This window comes from Macrobrachium rosenbergii, chromosome 2 (genome assembly GCF_040412425.1).
Source record: "Macrobrachium rosenbergii isolate ZJJX-2024 chromosome 2, ASM4041242v1, whole genome shotgun sequence".
NCBI classification, from domain to species: Eukaryota; Metazoa; Arthropoda; class Malacostraca; order Decapoda; family Palaemonidae; genus Macrobrachium; species Macrobrachium rosenbergii.
In genome coordinates, this window is record NC_089742.1 from 91,652,868 (window position 1) to 91,675,264 (window position 22,397).

A 22,397-nucleotide genomic window follows, 5' to 3' on the forward strand; every position below is an offset into this window, starting at 1 on the left:
TTAGCCACATGGGAGGTTCATCGTACCCCTCCATACATGAGAGTGCTTTGATTAGCCACATGGGAGGTTCATCGTTCTCCACTGCTCATGGGAGGCTGTGATTAGCCACATGGTAGGTTGGTTTGAATACCACATGAGAGGTAGCTCGACTCAGACAGTACCTAGACATGAGACTGACGTCGAGGGTACTCTCTCTACAGGCATTCTCACCTGCCAAGTGGGTAACCAGGTGAGGATACATTCATTTATAAAGAGTAGGCAAATAATAAGTTACCTGCTTTCCCTGTTGGCAGGTCGGGCTGAATTAGATTGATCCCCTCCTTAAAATTTTGTTAATCAGGCTAATTCAGGTGTTCAGGGAGTGTATTGCAATATGAAGTTTTCATAATAAAACTAATATTGTAATACTTACCTGAACACCTGAATGATTCCCACCCTCCTCCCCACTTCAATTTGAATAGTGGATAATGCAATTGGGGATCTCGGCCTCACTCGGCCGAGACTTGCAGCAGTGTTGCCAATGGTACTTCAGGTAACTCATTTGACAAGAATTTCCTGTAAGCGTTGGTAACGCTGACAGTTAATTACCCACTTAGTCGGTAAAAGCTGTGGGGATGTAGTTCGGGCTGGTAGGTGACCGGGCCTAATTCAGGTGTTCAGGTAAGTATTACAATATTAGTTTTATTATGAAAGCTTCATTTTTTTATAATAAAGTTCTATATATACTTACCAAGTAATTACATGATCGGATTCCACCCTCCTCCCCACTGATGGACATAAGGCATGAACAGATTGAAGTTATCTGCTAAATTCGTTCCTAATATTCCCACTAGTGGGCAGAACTGGTCATCTACACAGATGTGTGAGGTGTTATCTGCGAAATTTTGAATTCAAGCTGCTGTGTAAGTGAACTAATAGCTATGTAGTTACTAAGTAAGCATGTATAAAACTTTATTTTAATATAAAAATGTCATTTTTAGAATATTTTCAGTCCCTGAGTGCTGTCTATCAGGCAAATATTGTCCCTAATTATGGGTGGTGGAAACAAGGTAAGTCTCTGGTCAGAGCTACTTGTCAGCAGGTAGCAGTGTTTTCTCTCCTACTTTCGCTGTTAGAAGCTTCTCTCTGCCCTGGCTTTTAAAGGCGTTGGTCAATCTTAAGCCAGGGTTTGATTCTGGGAATACATCTTTCACACATCTTTTCAAGGAGATTTTTTACACTTCGCAGAAGCTCTTAAGTCTCTCTCTCCCTAGGGGATTCAGTCTTCGGAGAGTCATGACTCCTGCCTTCGGGAGTCTTGACTTATAATTTGTGAGTCTTTATGAAGGTTGTCAGAGTAGATCTAAACCCAAAGACTGTGTTGCTATTAGTTTTGACATCAGCATAGCTACAGGCAAGTCATCCAGGCTCTCATATGTTTGGCACTCGGGAGGATGGAGATCGGTTTGTTCGGAATTGTCCTGAATTGTAATCGAGACTCGCAAGTATCTGTCATATAAGTACAAATCCTTCTTATCCACTTCCCTTCTGGAGTTTTCAGTAGTGAACTTTGCAGAATACTACTGTGTCGGTCATGTAAGTTTGAGTCCTCATCCACCTCCCTTCTGGAGTTTTCAGTAATGAACTTGGGTGCCACATGCCATCTGATGAGATTACAACATTTCAGTCTTGAATGTTAGCGTGTCTTCAGTTAGTTCTTAGAGTCAAGGAAAGGGTGTTTGAGAACACTGGGTCCTCCTGGGTCTGAGTCAATTCACAGGCATGTGATTCGCGAAGTGTGAAGGGCGAGTATGCAGCCTGAATGAGAGCTCATGATGGTAGGGGGCATCACCCCATTTTTAGCACTCAGTAAGAGCCTGTTGGCTCATCAGGTAATACATGCAGAAAGGTGATCACCTGCATGATGTTTTACCCTTGGACCCACTTTCCTTGGGCTGATGGTAGCTATTCATTGGGTTGGATAGCAAGCCCAGCTCCCTTGGGACAGGGACCACCTTGTCTAGGTATCCAGTTGGCATGAGACAGGATAGGAATAATTAGTTCTCCTTCCTCTCTCTCTCTCTCTCTCTCACTGTCTTCTTACCTCTCTGTTAATGGACAGTCAGATTGCCATCCCATATGAAAGCTGGATGGACGAGAATGGGCACCAGTTATTTCATTGGTGATGAAGGGATGCAGGTTCCCCTCACACTTTGCAAGGGGAGAGGACAGGATAAACTGTAAAGTAAACTTGTTGATTGTATTCACCTGTTTTATTGCAGACACTTTTGTCTAGGTTCTTATAGTCTGATTGAGTAATTGCATACAAACCCATTACTCAATGGTCTAAAAGTCTAACAACTACTACATCCCACATGTGCAGTATGCTGGAGGTGTGGGGTCCCTTCTTTTGTCTTTGCTCCTATCAGACCAGGAAGATGTCATCCCGGGTTGGGCAAACCTACCCGGTCAGTTTAGAGTTCCCAGATTTCTTTCTACCAATGGGTAAGTCTTGTATGGAAAGAATGAAGGTTTGTATTTTTGTAGGAACATATAGCAAATTTTTAAAGCAATTTGTATTTTTCTTATCATACAGACGTGATGTTCTTTACATGAACAGCTTACCTTAGCCACCCCTCTCATCTGGCGTATGGACTAAAAGGTAAAATGGAGTGCAGACCAACTGGTGAGTGAGGCTTCCCCTACCTGTCAATAGTTAGCTACCTTGTCAGTAAGTCTTAATGGCGATTCTAGCTTGTGTCTGCAAGCTTAATCCTGTGTGAAGAACTTAATGTTTGTATGTTAGGAAAAATACAAATTACTTTTAAATTTTCATTTTGGTCAGACTCGATAGATTAGGTAAAAGGTGTTCAGCACATAGTCCAGACAACAGGAGGTGGCTGGGAGGTGAAATATATTTAGTAATCATGAAGAATAGAGAAGCTAGGTATTATTGCACTTTTTAGTAATATTTCCGTTGAGGAGTTGTGATATACAAGAAAAAGAACTGAATGGTTTGTGGAATGTGTGGGTATATGTCAGTCATTTCATATATGCTATAGTTTCAAGGAATATTGAGAGTTCAAGAACAACGACTGGTTAATAAAAATATTTGTGGTGACCAACAGCAAACTTTGTAGAAACTCTTGTGTTACAGATTCATACACATGAAAAGAGCATCTGAGGTATGAAAATTGAAAAATAAGGCAATTAAATATGGCACCTTAGATGATGCTCCAGTTAAGCATGACGTTTGAAATGAACCGATCTTATTTATAACCCTTCATGATAGTTTGAGTCTTTGCATCGTAATGGATAAGAACTACTGTAATGAATGCTCATACTTAGTTTGAAAGAATGAAAATTGGTTTGTCAATTGTTTAGTTTTTTTTTTTTAGTGCTCCTACTTAATTACATGTTTTTTCAGGGTGAAGTTGGTGGTGGTAGCAATACCACCAGTGCAGTAATGCCAATTCTTGCCTTGCCTGGAAACCCTTCATCTTTTGCTGTGTATGCCCATGTACGGGGGTTAGTGCTAGAAAATGCTGCTCGACAGGCACAAACTATCTACTTGGCAACTACTCAACCCCTTCCTTCAGAGTCAGACACAGATGATGAATCTGATAAAGGAAAAGAGCCAATGCTACAGATTCCAAAGGTAAACTGTCATTAGAGTTATAGGTTCTGTTTACTATTTGATATTTCATTAAACTGCTATACAGTAATTCATTTAAGGTTTTTAGATCTTTAAATGTTTCATTTGGAAGATTTCAGTGTTGAGGATATTATTGCGATATTACAATCCTTTACTCTGTGAAGGACAGTTAACAATGACCAAGGCCTAGATTTCAAGATCTAAACTGTTATTTAAGTAATTTTCTTAGGCCAGTGAGTGATTCATTCCCTACTTTGGAATGCATCCTTTTTACTTTCTGTCGTAATGTTACCATTATATGTAATTGTTAATTTGAATGAAACTACATCTGTTTTATACCATTTATATTTTTCACTGTTTCTTCATCATTATTTTTTGCACAAATGTCCCCCCAGATATGTAACCTGTTGCTTTTGTTGGGGGGGCTTAAGGAATGGCAGCTGGGAGGCAGTGTCCCAGTACTTTAATGAATTGAGACATAGAGGCCCTAGAAGCCTTGCACCTCAGCTGCTAACTTATCAAAATACACTTCTAAGATGAAGACTTTAAAATGATTTAGTTTTTGAAAAAGTTCTCCTCTTGAAGCTTAGATTGAATGCAAAAGTAGATTGCTTGCCTCTCCACCCATAAAACTGAGTACTGTATACTGGATGTGTCAGAGTAAGGGGAAACATGTCAAACCTCACCTTTAGTGCTGGGTCTGATCTTGAGGGCCTGACAACCCATAAGCCATTTAGGGTATTATGTATATTCATTTGTATCTTAGGGGAGCTGCCTTTTTAACCTCTTCTTTACTGAGAAGCTTAACAAAACATAAACATTGTGTTTGCTACCAAACTGAATTTCTCAGTATATGTGTATATATATATATATATATATATATATATATATATATATATATATATATATATATATATATATATATATATATATATATATATATATATATATATATATATACGTATACAGTACACACATTTATTTATAATGTTTACTTACATCCCAAGGGCTGGACCCAATTGTATCCAGAGCTTACTAGATACTCCTTCTATACTGCCCAGAAGCTCAAAGCAAAATAACATTCCTCCACTCCCCATGCATGAATATAGTGAGTGTTGCCATGTAACACTTTTTCATCTATTTCAGAGACGGATTACACTTGTTTCCAAATACTGTACTAAATTTTTTTATCATCTATTTGAGAGATAGAGTATATGTATATGTGTATGTGTGCATGTATGTATTCACAGTATATATCCAAATGTCTGAATCTATAGCCAGCACAATAATGTTTGTTTTGCTTCATTATACGCCTAGCAGTGCCAATACTGTTTGCTTTGCTCCAAACCCTTCAGACCGAATTTACGAAATCATAAGAGGTCTAGAGCTGAAAAGAAGAAGGTTGGTAGTATGCACATACCACCTTCATGTACCTGGCACTATGCAATAGTCTTGAATGGTAGTACTCCCCGTACCCCAGGCACATTGTTGGTAAAGAAGAGGTTAAAGGTAATAATATTGTTGTTCTCTTTGTAGGCCCCTTTGGACAAGAGGAATCCATCCTGATTTGATCATTTCTTTCGTAATGTGAATAATCTTTGACCCCTGATACACACTTGAATCTCCTTTTTGGGATTCTTATGGTCAAATAAAAATAAAGAAATATAAATATCAAAACCTTTGATGTAATGTAAACAAAAAGAAAAGGTAAATTCATGGTATCTAACCTTGGCCCATCTTGATTATCTGTTTGGAAATTTTAACTGGTCAAGGAATTTAATAATGGAAAGTGAAAACCAAATATCATCTCTTAAGACTCAAAAACTACTTGATAAATAGACATTCAAGAGCTTAGGTAACTTTTAGACAAATTAAAAACAAATCATTGTTGGTTGAAGCAACTACTAAAAATATATAAGAGAGTTATCTTGCAATGTAGTCTACAGACGTTTCAAAAGTTAACCTTTCAGGTATGGTAAGAATGGCAGGAAAAAATCACTCCAATAAGGCAGAATTAAGAAAATTTCAAAGGATGTTAATAGCAACCAGGTAATACAGTACAGTATCCCAGATATTGAGGTCACAATCAGGATGGAAGGAGTAAGTCATGAAACATGACTTGATGAATAATGATCAAGGAACACTCATATTGTCCAAATATGAAGGTGTACCAATTGAAAATATTTTATTAGACTCTTGTAGACAGAGATATGTAACGTACAAAGTTATTTATTATTATTATTAACATTTTATGTTTCAACGGCATTTAACTTGTAGAGAGTCTTCTCTATTCTTCTTATTATATTTTTCTTGTTTGCAGGTAGATGGCATAATAAATTTCCAAAGGACATGGATTGATATTCTGCTTTTGTTGTTTATTTGCTCTTATGTCTCGATGGACGGAAACTGACCAATGAAAATTCAACCAGCCAAGACATCAATCCAGCTCTCTTGCTATAAATACCTGTCCACCTTTTAATTTCATACATTCTCTCATTAGATGACCACCTGTGTGTGCGTGTTGAGAAGCAAGAGTAAACTAAACAACAGAAGCAGAATCTTTTCATGTCCTTTGGAAATTTATTATACTGTCTACCTCCAGACAAGTATGTAATAAAAAGAATAGGGAAGACTCCCTACAAGTCAAATGTTGTTAAAACAGCAATCGTCATTGTTATTATTATATTAGTAATATCCAGAAGATAGTTCCTATTGATAAGTAGCAAACCTACAAAGGCCAGTCAACTTGAAATTCAAGCTTCCAAAGAATATGGTATTCATTTGACACAATATTTGAAGGACAAGATCTTCCTTTGAAATTAAAATTTTAGGTTAAAATAGAGAAGTAAGCTAAATTGTACCCAACCCCTTACAGTTTAAAACTTGCAGTAGATATTAAAAAAGAAAATGCTATAGCAACTTCAGATGTGTATACTGTGGATCACTTGATCATGCAACAAAGTGGAACTGGTGAACCAGGTTAGGTACAGGATCTAAAGTATGCACATTATATATGGAAACAACACAAAACTAAAGACTACTAATAGTCTTAAGGATAGTTGTTTTGTCACAAAGGCATGGGACCTCAAAGCATTGAACAAGACTGCCTTTGTGTCCAGCTGAAAAGGAGTATTAGAGTCAAAATCCTACATCTATAGATATGTCTGTGCTTACTTTGGAGGGAGAATCAGTATCTACTGATATGACATCAATAACCACATCTGACTTATTTTCTCACTTGACAAGAGCTTATTGTGGCTCATTATAAAAAAAAAAAAGCACTAAATAGGGGCTAAATAACAGTAAACTCACGAGTCCATGCAGACGAAAAAATTTGGTGAATAATCCCTATAGTTGACCGGCAGCTACTGGGAACTTCTACCCCTCTCAGGGATAGAGGAGTGGGTTGCCAGATGTCACCTGACAGTGCCTACTCATTCTTCCAGTAATAATATCATCTTCAGAGGGAGGTTCGCATATTCGGAAAAATACGTAGGCGCCGCCCACCCAACCTGCCGAGACTGTAGGCTGTGTTCAAGCGGCTTGTATGTTGCAAGTTGATTTATAGGCCTAAAAATGTAATTTAATCCTTCTGAGATGTAATCTCTGTTACTAAAGAATTATTTGCAGAGATTACCTGTTCTTTGAAAAATAAATGATGATGATGATTCTAATTCTATGGAGAAGATGCTTTTAATTGAAATATCTATTAGTATTAATATCAAGGCTTATGGAACACTTGTGTTTTAACTGGCATAGAGTAATGTTTTCTTAAAAGTCTTTCTGCTCACTTTTGGCATATAATTTATTCCTTCATGAGGTAACTTGAAGTGCAAGAATGTGTAGATAACTTCACATGCTTTCTGGCCAGAAATTGTTAATATAGAAATGTGAAAGCTAAGTGTAATGTATTTATAGTAAGTAAAGAAATCTAACACACCTAGGCCTTGGAACAAAATCATGGCTTGAACAAAAGAATAATTGCATAGGCAAGTATTTGCTAGTAAGCCATAATTTTTGAAGCGGTTAAGAAATATACCTTAAATCATTTTATTCTTATGAAAATCCAAGTATTCCTCTAACAAATATAAAATAAATGGTTTTAAGATCATTTCATTTTCACTACTCATTGTAGACCTGTGGTGGTTTATGTTGCGCCACCACTCAAATGGTTGCATCGCACACTCTCTGCTCACCCGTTGATATTGGTGGATGCATTCTGCTTTTGTATTTACTTTTTTACATTTATTCAGTGTTGAGGCATAAAAACAATCAAATAGGACTATTTCAAATTTTATGGTTGCGCTGGAAACAATATTAATGTTATGACAATTTGTTCAGTTTTTTTATTTAACCATTTGAGCTAAGGTTTGAGGAAGACTTTTTTTGGGGGGTCAAATGCATCGGCGATGAGTGAATGAAAATTTTGTAAATGTTTCGTAACTGTTTTTGAGAAATTTGGCTCCACGTGATGTGTTCTTACAGTTTTGAAATATATGACAGACTTCACTCTTATGAAATACTGTATATTATGGCCTTATTGTATGCAATAATCGTGTTTTTGCATTGAAATAATATATAAATGTGGAGAATGCTAGGTTGCCAGGTCGTGAATTTTAAACGAAATCCTATGCAATCATGTCGCATCACTTAGAGCATAGCTGTACATCAACCGTGAAGAGAAGCTGATGCCAGAATTTAAGGCAGCAAAGGATAGGCTAACATTATTGCTGAGTGGCAATTGTTTGGGAGACATTAGGCTAAAGCCTCTCCTCGTCTATCATGCAGGAAATCCACGGGCACTGAAGAATGCCACAAAAAGTTCTCTGCCCGTAATCTGAATGTCCAATAAGAAAGCCTGGGTGACTGTTGCTGTATTCAGGACTTGTTTTTTCATCACTTTATCCCCAAAGTCAAGTTGTACTGCAGAGAGAATAACATTCTTTTCAAGATTCTCTTAATTTTGGACAGTGCCCCTGGTCACCCACTGCACTTAGATGATTTCCATCTGGATGTTCAGGTTGTTTATTTACCCATAACACAACTTTACTTATTCAGCTAATGGATCAGGGTGTAATAGGAAATTTCAAAAAATACTGCACATGCCATATGTATAGGAAAGCATTGAAGGGGATAAATGATGCAGATGGGACCGTATGTGACTTCTGGAAGGGTTACAACACATACAATTGTGTAAAGAACATTGATGCAGCATGGCATGAAATAAGTGACATCAACATAAATGGAGTAGGGAAGGCCTTATGCCCACAGCTTGTGAATGACTACAGAGGGTTTAATCATGAAGAGAAGGAAAAGGGAATCCTCAACAGTCTCATTGACATAAGTGAAAAGTTACTGCTTAACATAGAGGAAGAGGACTTTCAAGAGCTGGTTGACAGTTATTCAGAGGAGTTGATGAATGAGGATTTGATAGAACTGGAAGAAATGCAAAAAACAGAAGAAAATGAAGAAGAACTTCTTATTCCCTTAAAGAAGTTTGGAACAAAATTGGTGACTGAGGCATTTTCTCTTCTAGAAAAAGTGTTGACTATTTTTGAGAATCAGGACCCCAGTGTTGAGATATTCTCAAAAGTAGCAACACCAGTCAATGACACTTTCCAGTGTTATCGTATCATATATGATTAAAAGAAAAGAAAAACAATGCAAAATTCCATAGACAAATTCTTTGAACCAGTGCCGTCAGCCTCAAGAGCCTCCCCACCTCCAATGACTGCTTCCTCCCCAAATGAAGAGGAAAGTGATGAAGAAATCCTTCATAAAAAATCCTTGCCAAAGAAACTGAAGAAAGTGAAGATGTTGATGACCCACCACCCCTGTATTAATTCCACACCCCCTCCCCCTCTCATCATCCATCATGACTAGCCTATGACACCAGTTTCAAAGATAAGAAAACTGTGCATGTACTCTACTGTATTATTATCAAAATTTGTTTAATGTTAAGTTTCATATATCATTTGTATTAGTAAAATACTCTGTAAAATACTTAACAGTACTAGCATTGGGTTTTAGTATGAAAAAACATAAATAGTACTGTACGTATTGACTTTGTGTATACCAAGTTGAACTTACGAACAGCTGTTCGAAACGTAACTCGTTCGTAAGCAGATGAGCATCAATGCAAATGGTCATAGCTCAGGGCGATTGAAAAACTAAAAATGATTGCAATGAAGGTTATAGCAGAGTTTCTGGGGGTCAAAACTGCAGGTGGGATTCAAAGCAGACGATGACCACTTTTCACCACCAGTTACCTTGGGACCTGGATACAATAATACCCTGAACTTAAGTGATTCAAGTTGCGCAAATTCAAAGACTAGCGAACTTTTCATTGCAACCTAGCTAATTATCATACACAAGTTTTTCACAGACATGCGAACATTTGCGAATACTGAGAAACCCCTGCAAAAGTGTTTATTTAATTTTGTGTAATTTATTAGTTTTCAAGCTTTAATGTGTAAATTAAATAACATTAAATAATAACAGTAATTTCTCTCTCTCTCTCTCTCTCTCTCTCTCTCTCTCTCTCTCTCTCTCTCTCTCTTTACTGAGATGAGAGAATTTTTATGGTACATGTATATGTTTGTTTTGTATGATAAATAAATTTTTTACCTAATAATACGTCGACTAAAATTGTCTGTCGGGTGCCGAGTCGACGTACAGTACGTTGACTACAAAAGTTTTTTTAAATATTCGCGGAAAAATAGTTATAGGCCTAGTTTGCGAAAGATTTTAAATCACGCGCCTTGAGGGATGCTGGGAGTTCACGGATCATGCTGTTGTTTTGTTTACAAGCGTTACCCAGCCGCGCATGCGTGAATTTCTTTCTTCTCACACTACAGAGCATCAGCGACACATCTCAGAAATTCTTTCGTCACTTTGTCTTAATTTTTGCACCGTTTTATATTAGCTGTTACATAAAGTTTTATATATGAAAATGTGCACAATTTCATGTAGAATACAACTAAAAACAACCCATGGTTGTAACTTTTATAAGTTTTGAAATATTTTCATATAAATCACGATAAGTGCCAAAATTTCAACCTTCGGTCAACTTTGACTCGACTGAAATGGTCGAAAAACGCAATTTTAAGGTAAAAGTCTTACATTCTAGTAATATTCAATCATTTACCTTCATTTTGCAACAAATTGGAAGTCTCTAGCACAATATTTTGATTTATGGTGAATCTTTGAAAAAAAACTTTTTCCTTACCTCCGTGCGCGGTAACTCTGCCGAACATCTCAGAAATTCTTTTGTCACTTTGTCGTAATGTTTGCACCATTTTATATTAGTCATTACATAAAGTTTTATATATGAAAATGTGCGCAATTTCATGTAGAATACAACAAAAAATAAATCATGGTTGTAGCTTTTATCAGTTTTGAAATATTTTCATATAAATCACGATAAGTGCCAAAATTTCAACCTTCAGTCAACTTTGACTCGACTGAAATGGTCGAAAAACGCAATTGTAAGCTAAAACTCTTACATTCTAGTAATATTCAATCATTTACCTTCATTTTGCAACAAATTGGAAGTCTCTAGCACAATATTTTGATTTATGGTGAATTTTTGAAAAAAAACTTTCTTACCTCCGCGCAGTAACTTCGGCGAACATCTCAGAAATTCTTTTGTCACTTTGTCGTAATGTTTGCACCATTTTATATTAGTCGTTACATAAAGTTTTATATATGAAAATTTGTGCAATTTCAAGTAGAATACAAAAAAAATACCTCATGGTTGTAGCTTTTATCAGTTTTGAAATATTTTCATATAAATCACGATAAGTACCAAAATTTCAACCTTCGGTCAACTTTGACTCGACCGAAATGGTCGAAAAACGCAATTGTAAGCTAAAACTCTTACATTCTAGTAATATTCAATCATTTACCTTCATTTTGCAACAAATTGGAAGTCTCTAGCACAATATTTAGATTTATGGTGAATTTTTGAAAAAAAAACTTTCCTTACCTCCGCACTCAGTAACTCGGCCGAACATCTCAGAAATTCTTTCGTCACTTTGTCGTAATGTTTGCACCATTTTATATTAGTCGTTACATAAAGTTTTATATATTAAAATTTGCGCAATTTCATGTAGAATACAAAAAAAAATAACTCATGGTTGTAGCTTTTATCAGTTTTGAAATATTTTCATATAAATCACGATAAGTACCAAAATTTCAACCTTCGGTCAACTTTGACTCGACCGAAATGGTCGAAAAATGCAATTGTAAGCTAAAACTCTTACATTCTAGTAATATTCAATCATTTACCTTCATTTTGCAACAAATGGGAAGTCTCTAGCACAATATTTCGATTTATGGTGAATTTAAAAAAAAAACTTTTTCCTTACGTCCGAACAGTAACACTGCCGAACATCTCAGAAATTCTTTTGTCATTTTGTCATAATGTTTGCACTGTTTTATATTAGTCGTTACATAAAGTTTTTATATGAAAATGTGCTCAATTTCATGTACAATACAAAAAAAATAACTCATGGTTGTAGCTTTTATCAGTTTTGAAATATTTTCATATAAATCACAATAAATAGAAAAAATACTACCTTCAGTCAACTTTAACTCGACCGAAATGGTCGAAAACTGCAATTGTAAGCTAAAAAACTTAGTCTAGTAATTTTCAATCAATTACCTTCATTTTGAAACAAACGGGAAGTCTCTAGCACAGTATTTCGATTTATGGTGAATTTAAAAAAAAAAATTTTTTTATTTACGTCCGCAGCGTTACGAATTCATGCATCATTTTGTGATAATATTTTCTCTGTGTTGCTTTGATCGTTTTACAATTCATTATATACCAAAATCATTGCAATTTAGTGTACAAAACAAAGAAAAAAAATAGCTCATTAGCTTTAACCGTTTTGCTCACAGCAAATTTTTTTTCACGCTGTTATATATTTCTAATATTTATATATGATAATGATATTTTTTTTCATTTCTGATAGTTGCATACTAAACTTCAGGCAATGACAAAAAGGAGCCAAAAATGAACTCTTAATCTTGAAAACTAAAGCGTGCTGTGATTTTTTGAAAAAACTTTTTTCCGCAGCGCTAACTCCCCTAACATGGCATACGGCAGACACTTTGTAAATAGAGGCTCGGCGTTTAAGGGTTAATAAGATTAATAAGATTAAATATTAGTAATAATAATAATAATAATAAAACTGTAACTACAAAATTCATATGTGACTAACATAATTTAAACAAACAAATATTATTCCCTCGTCTTCTGTGAGAAGCTCCAAGGCACAAGCTGTCAGACATGTTACTGTAACATGACAAGAAGGGGTAATATTGCTGATAAGTGGTAAAAGGTTTCTTGTAACTCTCTCTCTCTCTCTCTCTCTCTCTCTCTCTCTCTCTCTCTCTCTCTCTCTCTCTCTCTCTCTCTCTCTCTCTGCTAGTAATAATTCATAAAAAAATTCACTCTCCTAAGTAAGGACAACTATTATCTCTCTCTCTCTCTGTTCATAGTTAGTGCTCACACATTTTTACTAATTTCCCTGTACGTCTTTACCTGTACAGTAGATAGTTTAAATTAAGCTAACTTTTAAATGAAATTACAGGAACTTTAATTTTTCATTTAAAAGATACTGTAGTTTAATACTGAATTTCCATCTTTTGATATCCAACATAAGAATAACTCTCTCTCTCTCTCTCTCTCTCTCTCTCTCTCTCTCTCTCTCTCTCTCTCTCTCTCTCTCTCTCTCTCTCTCTCTCTCTCTCTCTCTCCGTAATAATTCATAAATAATTTGACTTGATATTTCAAGTAAGGACAATATCTCTCTCTCTCTCTCTCTCTCTCTCTCTCTCTCTCTCGTTCATAGTTAGCGCTCACGCATTTTTACAACTTATTAATTCTCTGTACATCTTTACCTGTACAGTAGATAGTTTCAGTTGATATAGTTTTACCTGTACTGTCTACGAAGTGTAAATGCATTAGTGTGGTAAATATGTTTTAAATTTTAAAACATAGACATAATAACTAAAATACAGTCTCCGGTTTACGATGGGGGTTCCGTTCTGACGTCATATCGTAAGCCAAAAATGGTCATAAACCAAAAAAATAATTGAAAATCGTAAGAAAACCTTACTTTTAATCCTTTGAGTATCCTTTGGGTATCTTGAAAATGATGTAACCTGCATTTTTATTGAGTCTTTCATAAAAAAACCTCCAAATTTTACCATTCTACTGTTTTGAAGAGAGAGAGAGAGAGAGAGAGAGAGAGAGAGAGAGAGAGAGAGAGAGAGAGAGAGAGAGAGAGAGAGAGACTCACCACTTATCTACTAGAAAAAGACTTGGAATTTCACAGAACTACAGTGCTCTCCCATATTTACTGTAAGTATCATCCTACATCAAAAATAGCTTAAATCATTATCCTATTATTACTGTATTAATCTTTGAAATTATATTATTAATATAATTTCAGAGTCATCTTAAACATTAGCACCCTTTTCCAGAGAGAGAGAGAGAGAGAGAGAGAGAGAGAGAGAGAGAGAGAGAGAGAGAGAGAGAGAGAGAGAGAATTACCACTATGACTTACATTCAGCCATTCTTGTGCTGGCATGGGCAGGAGAGAGAGAGAGTGGGGCCGGTTTATCTCTTTAATCTCTTGAGGAATGTTAATCCATTTCTCTTTACTGCAACTGACAACAACAAAAAATTGGTTTTTTCTTTGTCTTCCAAAGATGTAGGCTTTTACTATGCATTTTTAAATCACCATGAACACACTCACACACAAACAAAAAGTGTGCATAGGTAAAGAGACTCAAATTAGCAGTATCTTTTCCTGAGAGAGTGAAGGGCTAAACTTAGTATCTATTTATAATATATGTATCCATTTCTCATTCTACCTTTTGGCGAGGGAGAGATAGAGAAAGAGAGAGAAAGGAAGGAACGGAGAAATTGATCTTCTGCCCTCAGTCAGAAATGTCAAGTAATTTGATAGTTCCACCCTCCCCCATAGCTTCAAAGCTTTGGGCAAAAGACAGGGTGTGATATTTCTTTGTTTAAAAATTGAAATAATTTACTTTAAAAATGCATAAGTGCTGTAATTTAAGTATATTATTATTTTTGTTTAATCTTATTAATATTTGAAAATTAGCACTCATTATTAGGTAAGTCATTTATTTATCATGCAAACATGGTTAGTCCTCACCATCTCCCATGAATTTGTTAGAAAATTCTTGTGCCATCATTCTCTCTCTCTCTCACGTCGAAGAGTGAGAGAAAAAAAATACTAAGCACCCTCTCTGTACAGTGTATGTAAAGCCTGTGAGATACAAGCTTTGTGATTGGTTAAAATCCCACCCTTCCTGCCAATAGCATGTTGTCAAGGAGGGCGAGAAGGGAAAGAGGGGGTTGTTACAAGTTGTTATTGGCTGCTGTCAGTCCTTCCGACCAATAGCCTCTTGTCATGAAGAGAGGGGGTTGCTACGAGCTCTGTTATTGACTACTTCCAATCCCCAGAGCCAATATCGATATAAGCCTAGGTCAAAGCAATAAAAAAATTGTCACACAAGCGATGATGGGATTTTACTATATTTTTGTTTATATACAGTAATCGATATTTCTTTGAAGGATATGTGCAGTACAGAGAGAGAGAGAAATATGGGCGGTTGGCCTTACTTAAATCTCAAAAGTGAAATTGTTCGTGAATTATTCGAGGATAGAGGGAGAGAGGTTGAATGAAGTGATTACATCTGTAAGCAGTTTTATGATTTCACGGGATTTTAGTTTAACTTTTATCGATACTTTGCTGTGGTTACCTTAATATTAATATTTTAAAATTAGTAAATAATTTTTTCATCATAAAAAAATGTATTTAGTCATGAAAATAAAATAAAAATCAGTATTTAGAGAATATTGCTCTATGAATTTTCTTTTGCTGTATGCGTTGGACACAGAGTCATCCCAGATATTACCGTCGAGAATCATAAGAAAACTTTACTTTCAATCCTTTGGGTGTGTTGCAAACAACGAATCCTGCATTTTGTTCATGAGACTTACCTGCCAGATATATATATTCATATATATATCTGCCAGGTAAGTATGAACAAACTTTATTTTATCATTAAAATATCATTTTGTTCATGAGACTTACCTGCCAGATATATATATGAATATATATATCTGTCAGGTAAGTATGAACAAACTTTATTTTATCATTAAAATATCATTTTTATTATTGAGCTTTTCATAATAAAAAAACCCCTCCAAATATGGACCATCTGCCATTTTGGATGCATATTTCTTCCGATCATCGTCGGACTGGCATCGCCCGAAATACCGTTGAAAATCGTAAGAAAACCTTACTTTTAATCCTCTGGGTGTCTTGAGAACAACGAATCCTGCATTTATATTGAGTTTTTCATAATAAAAACCCTCCCAATATTGTCCATTCTGCTGTTCTGGATGCATATTTCTTCCTATTGTCGTCGGACTGGCGTACTCCAAAATACTGTCAAAAATCGTAAGAAAACCTTGCTTTTAATCCTTTGGGTGCCTTGAAAACAATTTATCCGGCATTTGCATTGAGTTTTTCAACAGAAAAGCCTCCAAAATTGACCATTCTGTCATTCTGGAGCCATATTTCTTCCATAAACCTGGAACATGTGTTGTAGCCCAGGAAATAATTTTTTTATGAATATATTTGAAAAGCGTCGTAAATTTGGAGCATTGTAAACCGGAGACTGTCTGTAGTTGTAGTAGCCAAAATAAAAAACACTGTTTGTTCATGAAAAAGCATTTCAGAACAAAGAGAAAAAGACATAGAATAAAGAAATAGGTTGAGAAGACTTCTAAAAATAGATCACTCGGAAGGGGAGAGAGGCAAATTCTCTTCCAACACTATTTTTATGTCAACCATTTATTTCTTTTTTTAAGGGTAATATATCAAGCTAACTTTTAAATGAAATTACAGTAACTTTAATTTCATTAGAAGTTATTATTAACTTAATAATTTGGGAGCATGATTAGGGTCATATTTAGTATTTAAACTTTAGAAATAAGCATTTATTAGCATTTTTAGAGACCGTGCCAAACTTACGCGAAAATTCACCTTGCGCAAAAGGGGTTCTGGAACCTAACCTCGCATAAGTTCGGGGTATGACTGTACCTGCTTAGGTAGGGAGAGAAGGGGACTCATCTTCTGGGACATATCTGGAGATGGCTGCTTTTGCAGTGTAGTCAAACATAAAGTACTGCAATGGGTTTGGGTTGGAACAAATTTTTATTTGTTACTGATGTACTCTGGTTTTTATGCCTTCACCTGTTAGCTTTTTTATTAGGAATTACATTTTAATTTTAAAAGAACATTTTCAAGGAAATCTTTCGCAAAGTTTAGTTTTGTATTTAACAGACGTCATATTTTATATTAAATCTTCTTTACAGATGGTTGGACTTGGCTTGGTGAGTGTTTATGAGCTAATAAGAGGATCTGTATCAGCATATCCAGCTTTATGCATCCGAGCATTAGAAGCCTTACTTGACATTCTTCAGGGACAGCAACCAGAAGCCTTGAGAGTAGAACCTCCAGAAGTTATAGGTAACTAATTCAATCTTTCTTCTAAGTTAGACTAAATTGAATTTGGATTATGTAATTGGCTGTTTATGTAAGTTTGGGAGTGTTTGGGTAAGTGTTTGGAACTACCAGTGTAAAGCTTCTCTCTCTCTCTCTCTCTCTCTCTCTCTCTCTCTCTCTCTTTGAAAATGAGTAAATCATTATTTTATCATAAAAAATGTATTTAGTCACAAAAATAACATGAAATACAATAATTAGTGAATACTGTATTGTTCTATGAAAAAATGAGAATTAGTGCATTTTCCACGATATATTTGGAGATACGTTTAACAGAAAACCGATTACCTGAAGGCGTGAATGCTGATCCGTGACTTAGCGGGACCTCACTGTATATATATATATATATATATATATATATATATATATATATATATATATATATATATATATATATATATACAGTAGAACCTTTGTTTCTTGGCGCTAATTGTTCTAGAAGAAGTGTCGAGATTCGATTTTGTCGAATTCTGAGTTAATTTCTCCCATAAGAAATAACTGAAAATGGATTAATCCATTCCTGACCACCAGTCATTACCCCAACCTTGCCTTTTTATACAAAACTTTACACAAATTACAATTAAATAGGTTCAGAGTTGAATAACTTACCGTATCAGAAGCACTTTTACATTTTTAAATGCATACTGTATCAAAAAGTTGGCCTATGACCAATGCGGCGTGATACCGATGATATACCGAGAGCCATAGGCTAGGCTAAGTAGCCTATAGGCACTGCCAGAATGTACTGTAACAGGTACACATGAAAACTGTTGTTAATAATGATAACATTGAAAAACAAGCCATATTAGCACATGAAATTAATAATATAGTATTTATAAACCGAATTACTGTATGTCTGTTATCATAAAATTAACCCTTAAACGCCGAGCCTCTATTTACAAAAACATTTCCCGTATGCCGCGGCGTTCGGGAGCTAGCGCCAAGCGGAAAAAAGTTTTTTTCAAAAATCACAGCACGCTTTAGTTTTTAAGATTAAGAGTTCATTTTTGGCTCCTTTTTTTGTCATTGCCTGAAGTTTAGTATGCAACCATCAGAAATGAAAAAAATATCATTATCATATATAAATATTGAAATATATGACAGCGCAAAAAAAAATTTTCATATATAATTTTATACAAATCGCGCTGTGAGCAAAATGGTTAAAGCTAATGGGTTATTTTTTTTTTCTTTGTATTGTACACTAAATTGCGATGATTTTGGTATATAACAAATTGTAAAACGATCAAAGCAACACAGAGAAAATATTATCACAAAATGATGCATGAATTTGTAACGCGCGGACGTAAAAAAATGTTTTTTTCAAAAATTCACCATAAATCGAAATATTGTGCTAGAGACTTCCCGTTTGTTGAAAAATGAAGCTAATTGATTGAATATTACTAGACTGTAAGTGTTTTAGCTTACAACTGCAGTTTTCGACCATTTTGGTCGAGTTAAAATTGACTGAAAGAAGAATTTTTTCTATTTATCGTGATTTATATGAAAATATTTCAAAACTAATAAAAGCTACAACCATGAGTTATTTTCTGTTGTATTGTACATGAAATTGCGCACATTTTCATATATAAAACTTTATGTAACGACTAATATAAAATGGTGCAAACATTACGACAACGTGACAAAAGAATTTCTGAGATGTTCGGCCGCGTTACCGCGCGGACGTAAGGAAAAGGTTTTTTTCGAAAATTCACCATAAATCGAAATATTGTGTTAGAGACTTCCAATTTATTGCAAAATGAAGGTAAATGATTGAATATTACTAGAATGTAAGAGGTTTAGCTTACAATTGCGTTTTTCGACCATTTCGGTCGAGTTAAAGTTGACCGAAGGTTGAAATTTTGGCAGTTATCATAATTTATGTGAAAATATTTCAAAACTGATAAAAGCTACAACCATGAGCTATTTTCTGTTGTATTCTACATGAAATTGCACACATTTTCATATAAAAAAGTTTATGTAACGACTAATGTAAAACGATGCAAACATTACGACAACGTGTGAAAGAATTTCTGAGATGTTGGCAGAGTTACCGCCAGCGCAGAGCGTGAAGGAAAAATTTTTTTTTTTTTTTTTTTTTTTCAGAAATTCACCATAAATCGAAATATTGTGCTAGAGACTTTCAGTTTGTTGCAAAATGAAGGTACATGATTGAATATTACTAGAATGTAAGAGTTTTAGCTTATAATTGCGTTTTATTACCATTTCGTCGAGTTAAAGTTGACCGAAGGTTGAAATTTTGGCAGTTATCGTGATTTATATGAAAATATTTCAAAACTGATAAAAGCTACAACCATGAGTTATTTTCTGTTGTATTCTACATGAAATTGCACATTTCCATATATAAAACTTTATGTAAAGACTAATATAAAACGGTGCAAACATTACGACAACGTGACGAAAGAATTTCTGGCGCGGACGTAGAAAAAGTTTTTTCAAAAATTCACCATAAATCAAAATATTGTGCTAGAGACTTCCAATTTGTTGCAAAATGAAGGTAAATGATTGAATATTACTAGAATGTAAGATTTTTAGCTTACAATTGCGTTTTTTTACCATTTTGGTCGAAGTCAAAGTTGACCGAAGGTTGAAATTTTGGCAGTTATCTTGGTTTATATGAAAATATTTCCAAACTGATAAAAGCTACAACCATGGGTTGTATGTTGCTGTATTTTACATGAAATTGCGCACATTTTCACATATAAAACTTATGTAACGGCTAATATAAAACAGTGCAAAACTTACGACAAAATGATGAAAAGAATTTCTGAAATTTTTCGTCGAGTTGGGAGCGTAAGGAAAAAGTTTTTTCAAAAATTCACCATAAATCGAAATATTGTGCTAGAGACTTCCAATTTGTAGTAAAATGAAGGTAAATGATTGAATATTACTAGAATGTAAGAGTTTTAGCTTACAATTGCGTTTTTTTACCATTTCGGTCGAAGTCAAAGTTGACCGAAGGTTGAAATTTTTTGTAGTCGACGTACGGTACATCCACTTGGCACCCAACAGACAATTTTAGTCGACGTATGATACGTCCAGTCGGCGTTTAAGGGTTAATATGTGAATAGAGTTCAGTATAATGTAGGCTAGGCTACCAGTTTGTTGATGCAGCACAGTGCGCCACCAAATCAAAGCGGCCAGCGAGCGAGTTAGCGCAGCGAAATTTGAAAATTAGTGCCAAAACATTGGAAATTACTCTAGCCGAAATTTTTGCCGGATTACTGATTGTTCCGGACTACTGATTGCCGGATTAGTGATGGTCAACCTGTATATATGTGTATATATATATATATATATATATATATATATATATATGTGTGTGTGTGTGTGTGTGTGTGTGTGTGTACAGTATATATTATATATATACAGGTTGACCATCACTAATCTGGCATCATTGGGACCTGGAGGGTGCCGGATTAGCCATTTGTTAGGCTAGAATACACGAAACCCATTAGCTAAGCACCTCATCTTAGAATTAAAGTATCCCATAAATCAGTACAAGTTGGTTAATAAAGAAAAGACAATTATCAAATACAGGTAGTGCTCGAGTTACGACAATTCGACTTACAATATTTTGAGTTTACGATGGGGTTAGCAATTAATACCGATACGAAAATATTTAAGAAAAATATTTTTAGATTTCACGCAGGCGCAGGCAGCGAGAGAGACCAACTTACAATAGACCAACTTCTTTTCCTTCATCTCTTTATTCCATCTGCTAGTTAAAAAAGTAAAAGAGAATGATAAAAGTATTGTTAGTAACGTTATACTCTTGCGTAAATGCGTACAGCCATAAACAACCGAAAGGGAAACTGTTGTTTTGCTAATAATCGTATTGGATAACAACTGTTGTGCTTGTATTTCAACCATCGTACGATAATACACAATTACTGTAGTTATGTACAATAGGACTGATATATTTTTTTACACTATACCCATATTCGCTTTGGAGAAAAGATCGGCAGGGAAATATACTGCTACAGTAACTTTGAGCTGCAAGTTGTAGCTGAAGCTGAGAAAACAATGTTAAAACTGCTGATGACTATAAATTATTGTGCATCGGCAACATGGATGAAACTCGACTTTAAATAAAACTGGAGAAAATGTATTTTAATCAAAACTACTGGGCATGAAAGAATACAAATTACTACTGTTTTCACACCGATAAAAGATAAATACGTAAAGCTCGTATTATGATGAAATCAAGAGAAAATAGCGAACGGAATCTTGATTTTTTTTACACAAAACAAACATTCCCCCAAAACGGCCAGCCGTGATTTCCGCGAACGTCATATATTAACGAAAAAAATTGCTAAATTAATTTCACAACGAGACATTTAAGTTATATTTCGACTTAAAAACACTTCGTATAACGAAAAATATCCTTGTCCCAAATAAATAAAGTATCCATATTCATTTACACTAACTAGAAGCAAGAAAAGCGCTTTGAACTTAGTCAAATGCAGCGAAATACACACTGCGATATCGATTCCGAAAACAAAACACTGATCGCAATTTATAATACAAAAGCAATATGATAATATACGCATTTGGAAACAATGTAGTAGAGCATAACTTTTTAAAAGATCCGTGAAAAAGATGCACATTCGTTATGTTGATGTTTGTATAATAAAGTGAATCTAGTTCAGTATCATGTAGGCTAGGCTACCAGTTTGTTGATGCAGCACACTGTGCCACCAAATCGAAGCGGCCGGCGAGCGAGTTAGCGCAGTGACCCAGGAAATTTGAAAATTATATATATATATATATATATATATATATATATAATACCCAGGAAATTTATAAAATTATATATATATATATATATATATATATATATATATATATTATATATATATGTAAAAGCATTAAGCTTCAAATGTCATTAGATATCCAATTTTCTCTACCATGGAAATATATGTATACCAAAGGGGGATTATAGTTGATAGAAGTTCGTATAAGGTGACCTTTAAATCCTAAAATTCATCCCTAAAATTTGGTGGTCATTTTATACTACCATTCTAAAAATCAAACCTTGAATTCAAAGTGATGTTTATCGGTAGGTTAGCCTTTGCCTTTGTGCGATAATCACGTACATACATGAAAAGATTCACATGAAATGAACTGAT

At 34.9% G+C, this 22,397-nt stretch overlaps 1 protein-coding gene across 1 annotated transcript in view; it reads left to right on the top strand.

Moving 5' to 3' along the window:
• hiw (highwire) overlaps positions 1-22,397 on the top strand; it is a 1,788,684-nt gene that overhangs the window by 110,395 nt on the left and 1,655,892 nt on the right. Inside the window, 2 exon segments of the mRNA XM_067112237.1 lie at positions 3,407-3,637; positions 17,061-17,214. Coding sequence (XP_066968338.1) covers positions 3,407-3,637; positions 17,061-17,214 — 385 coding nt within the window.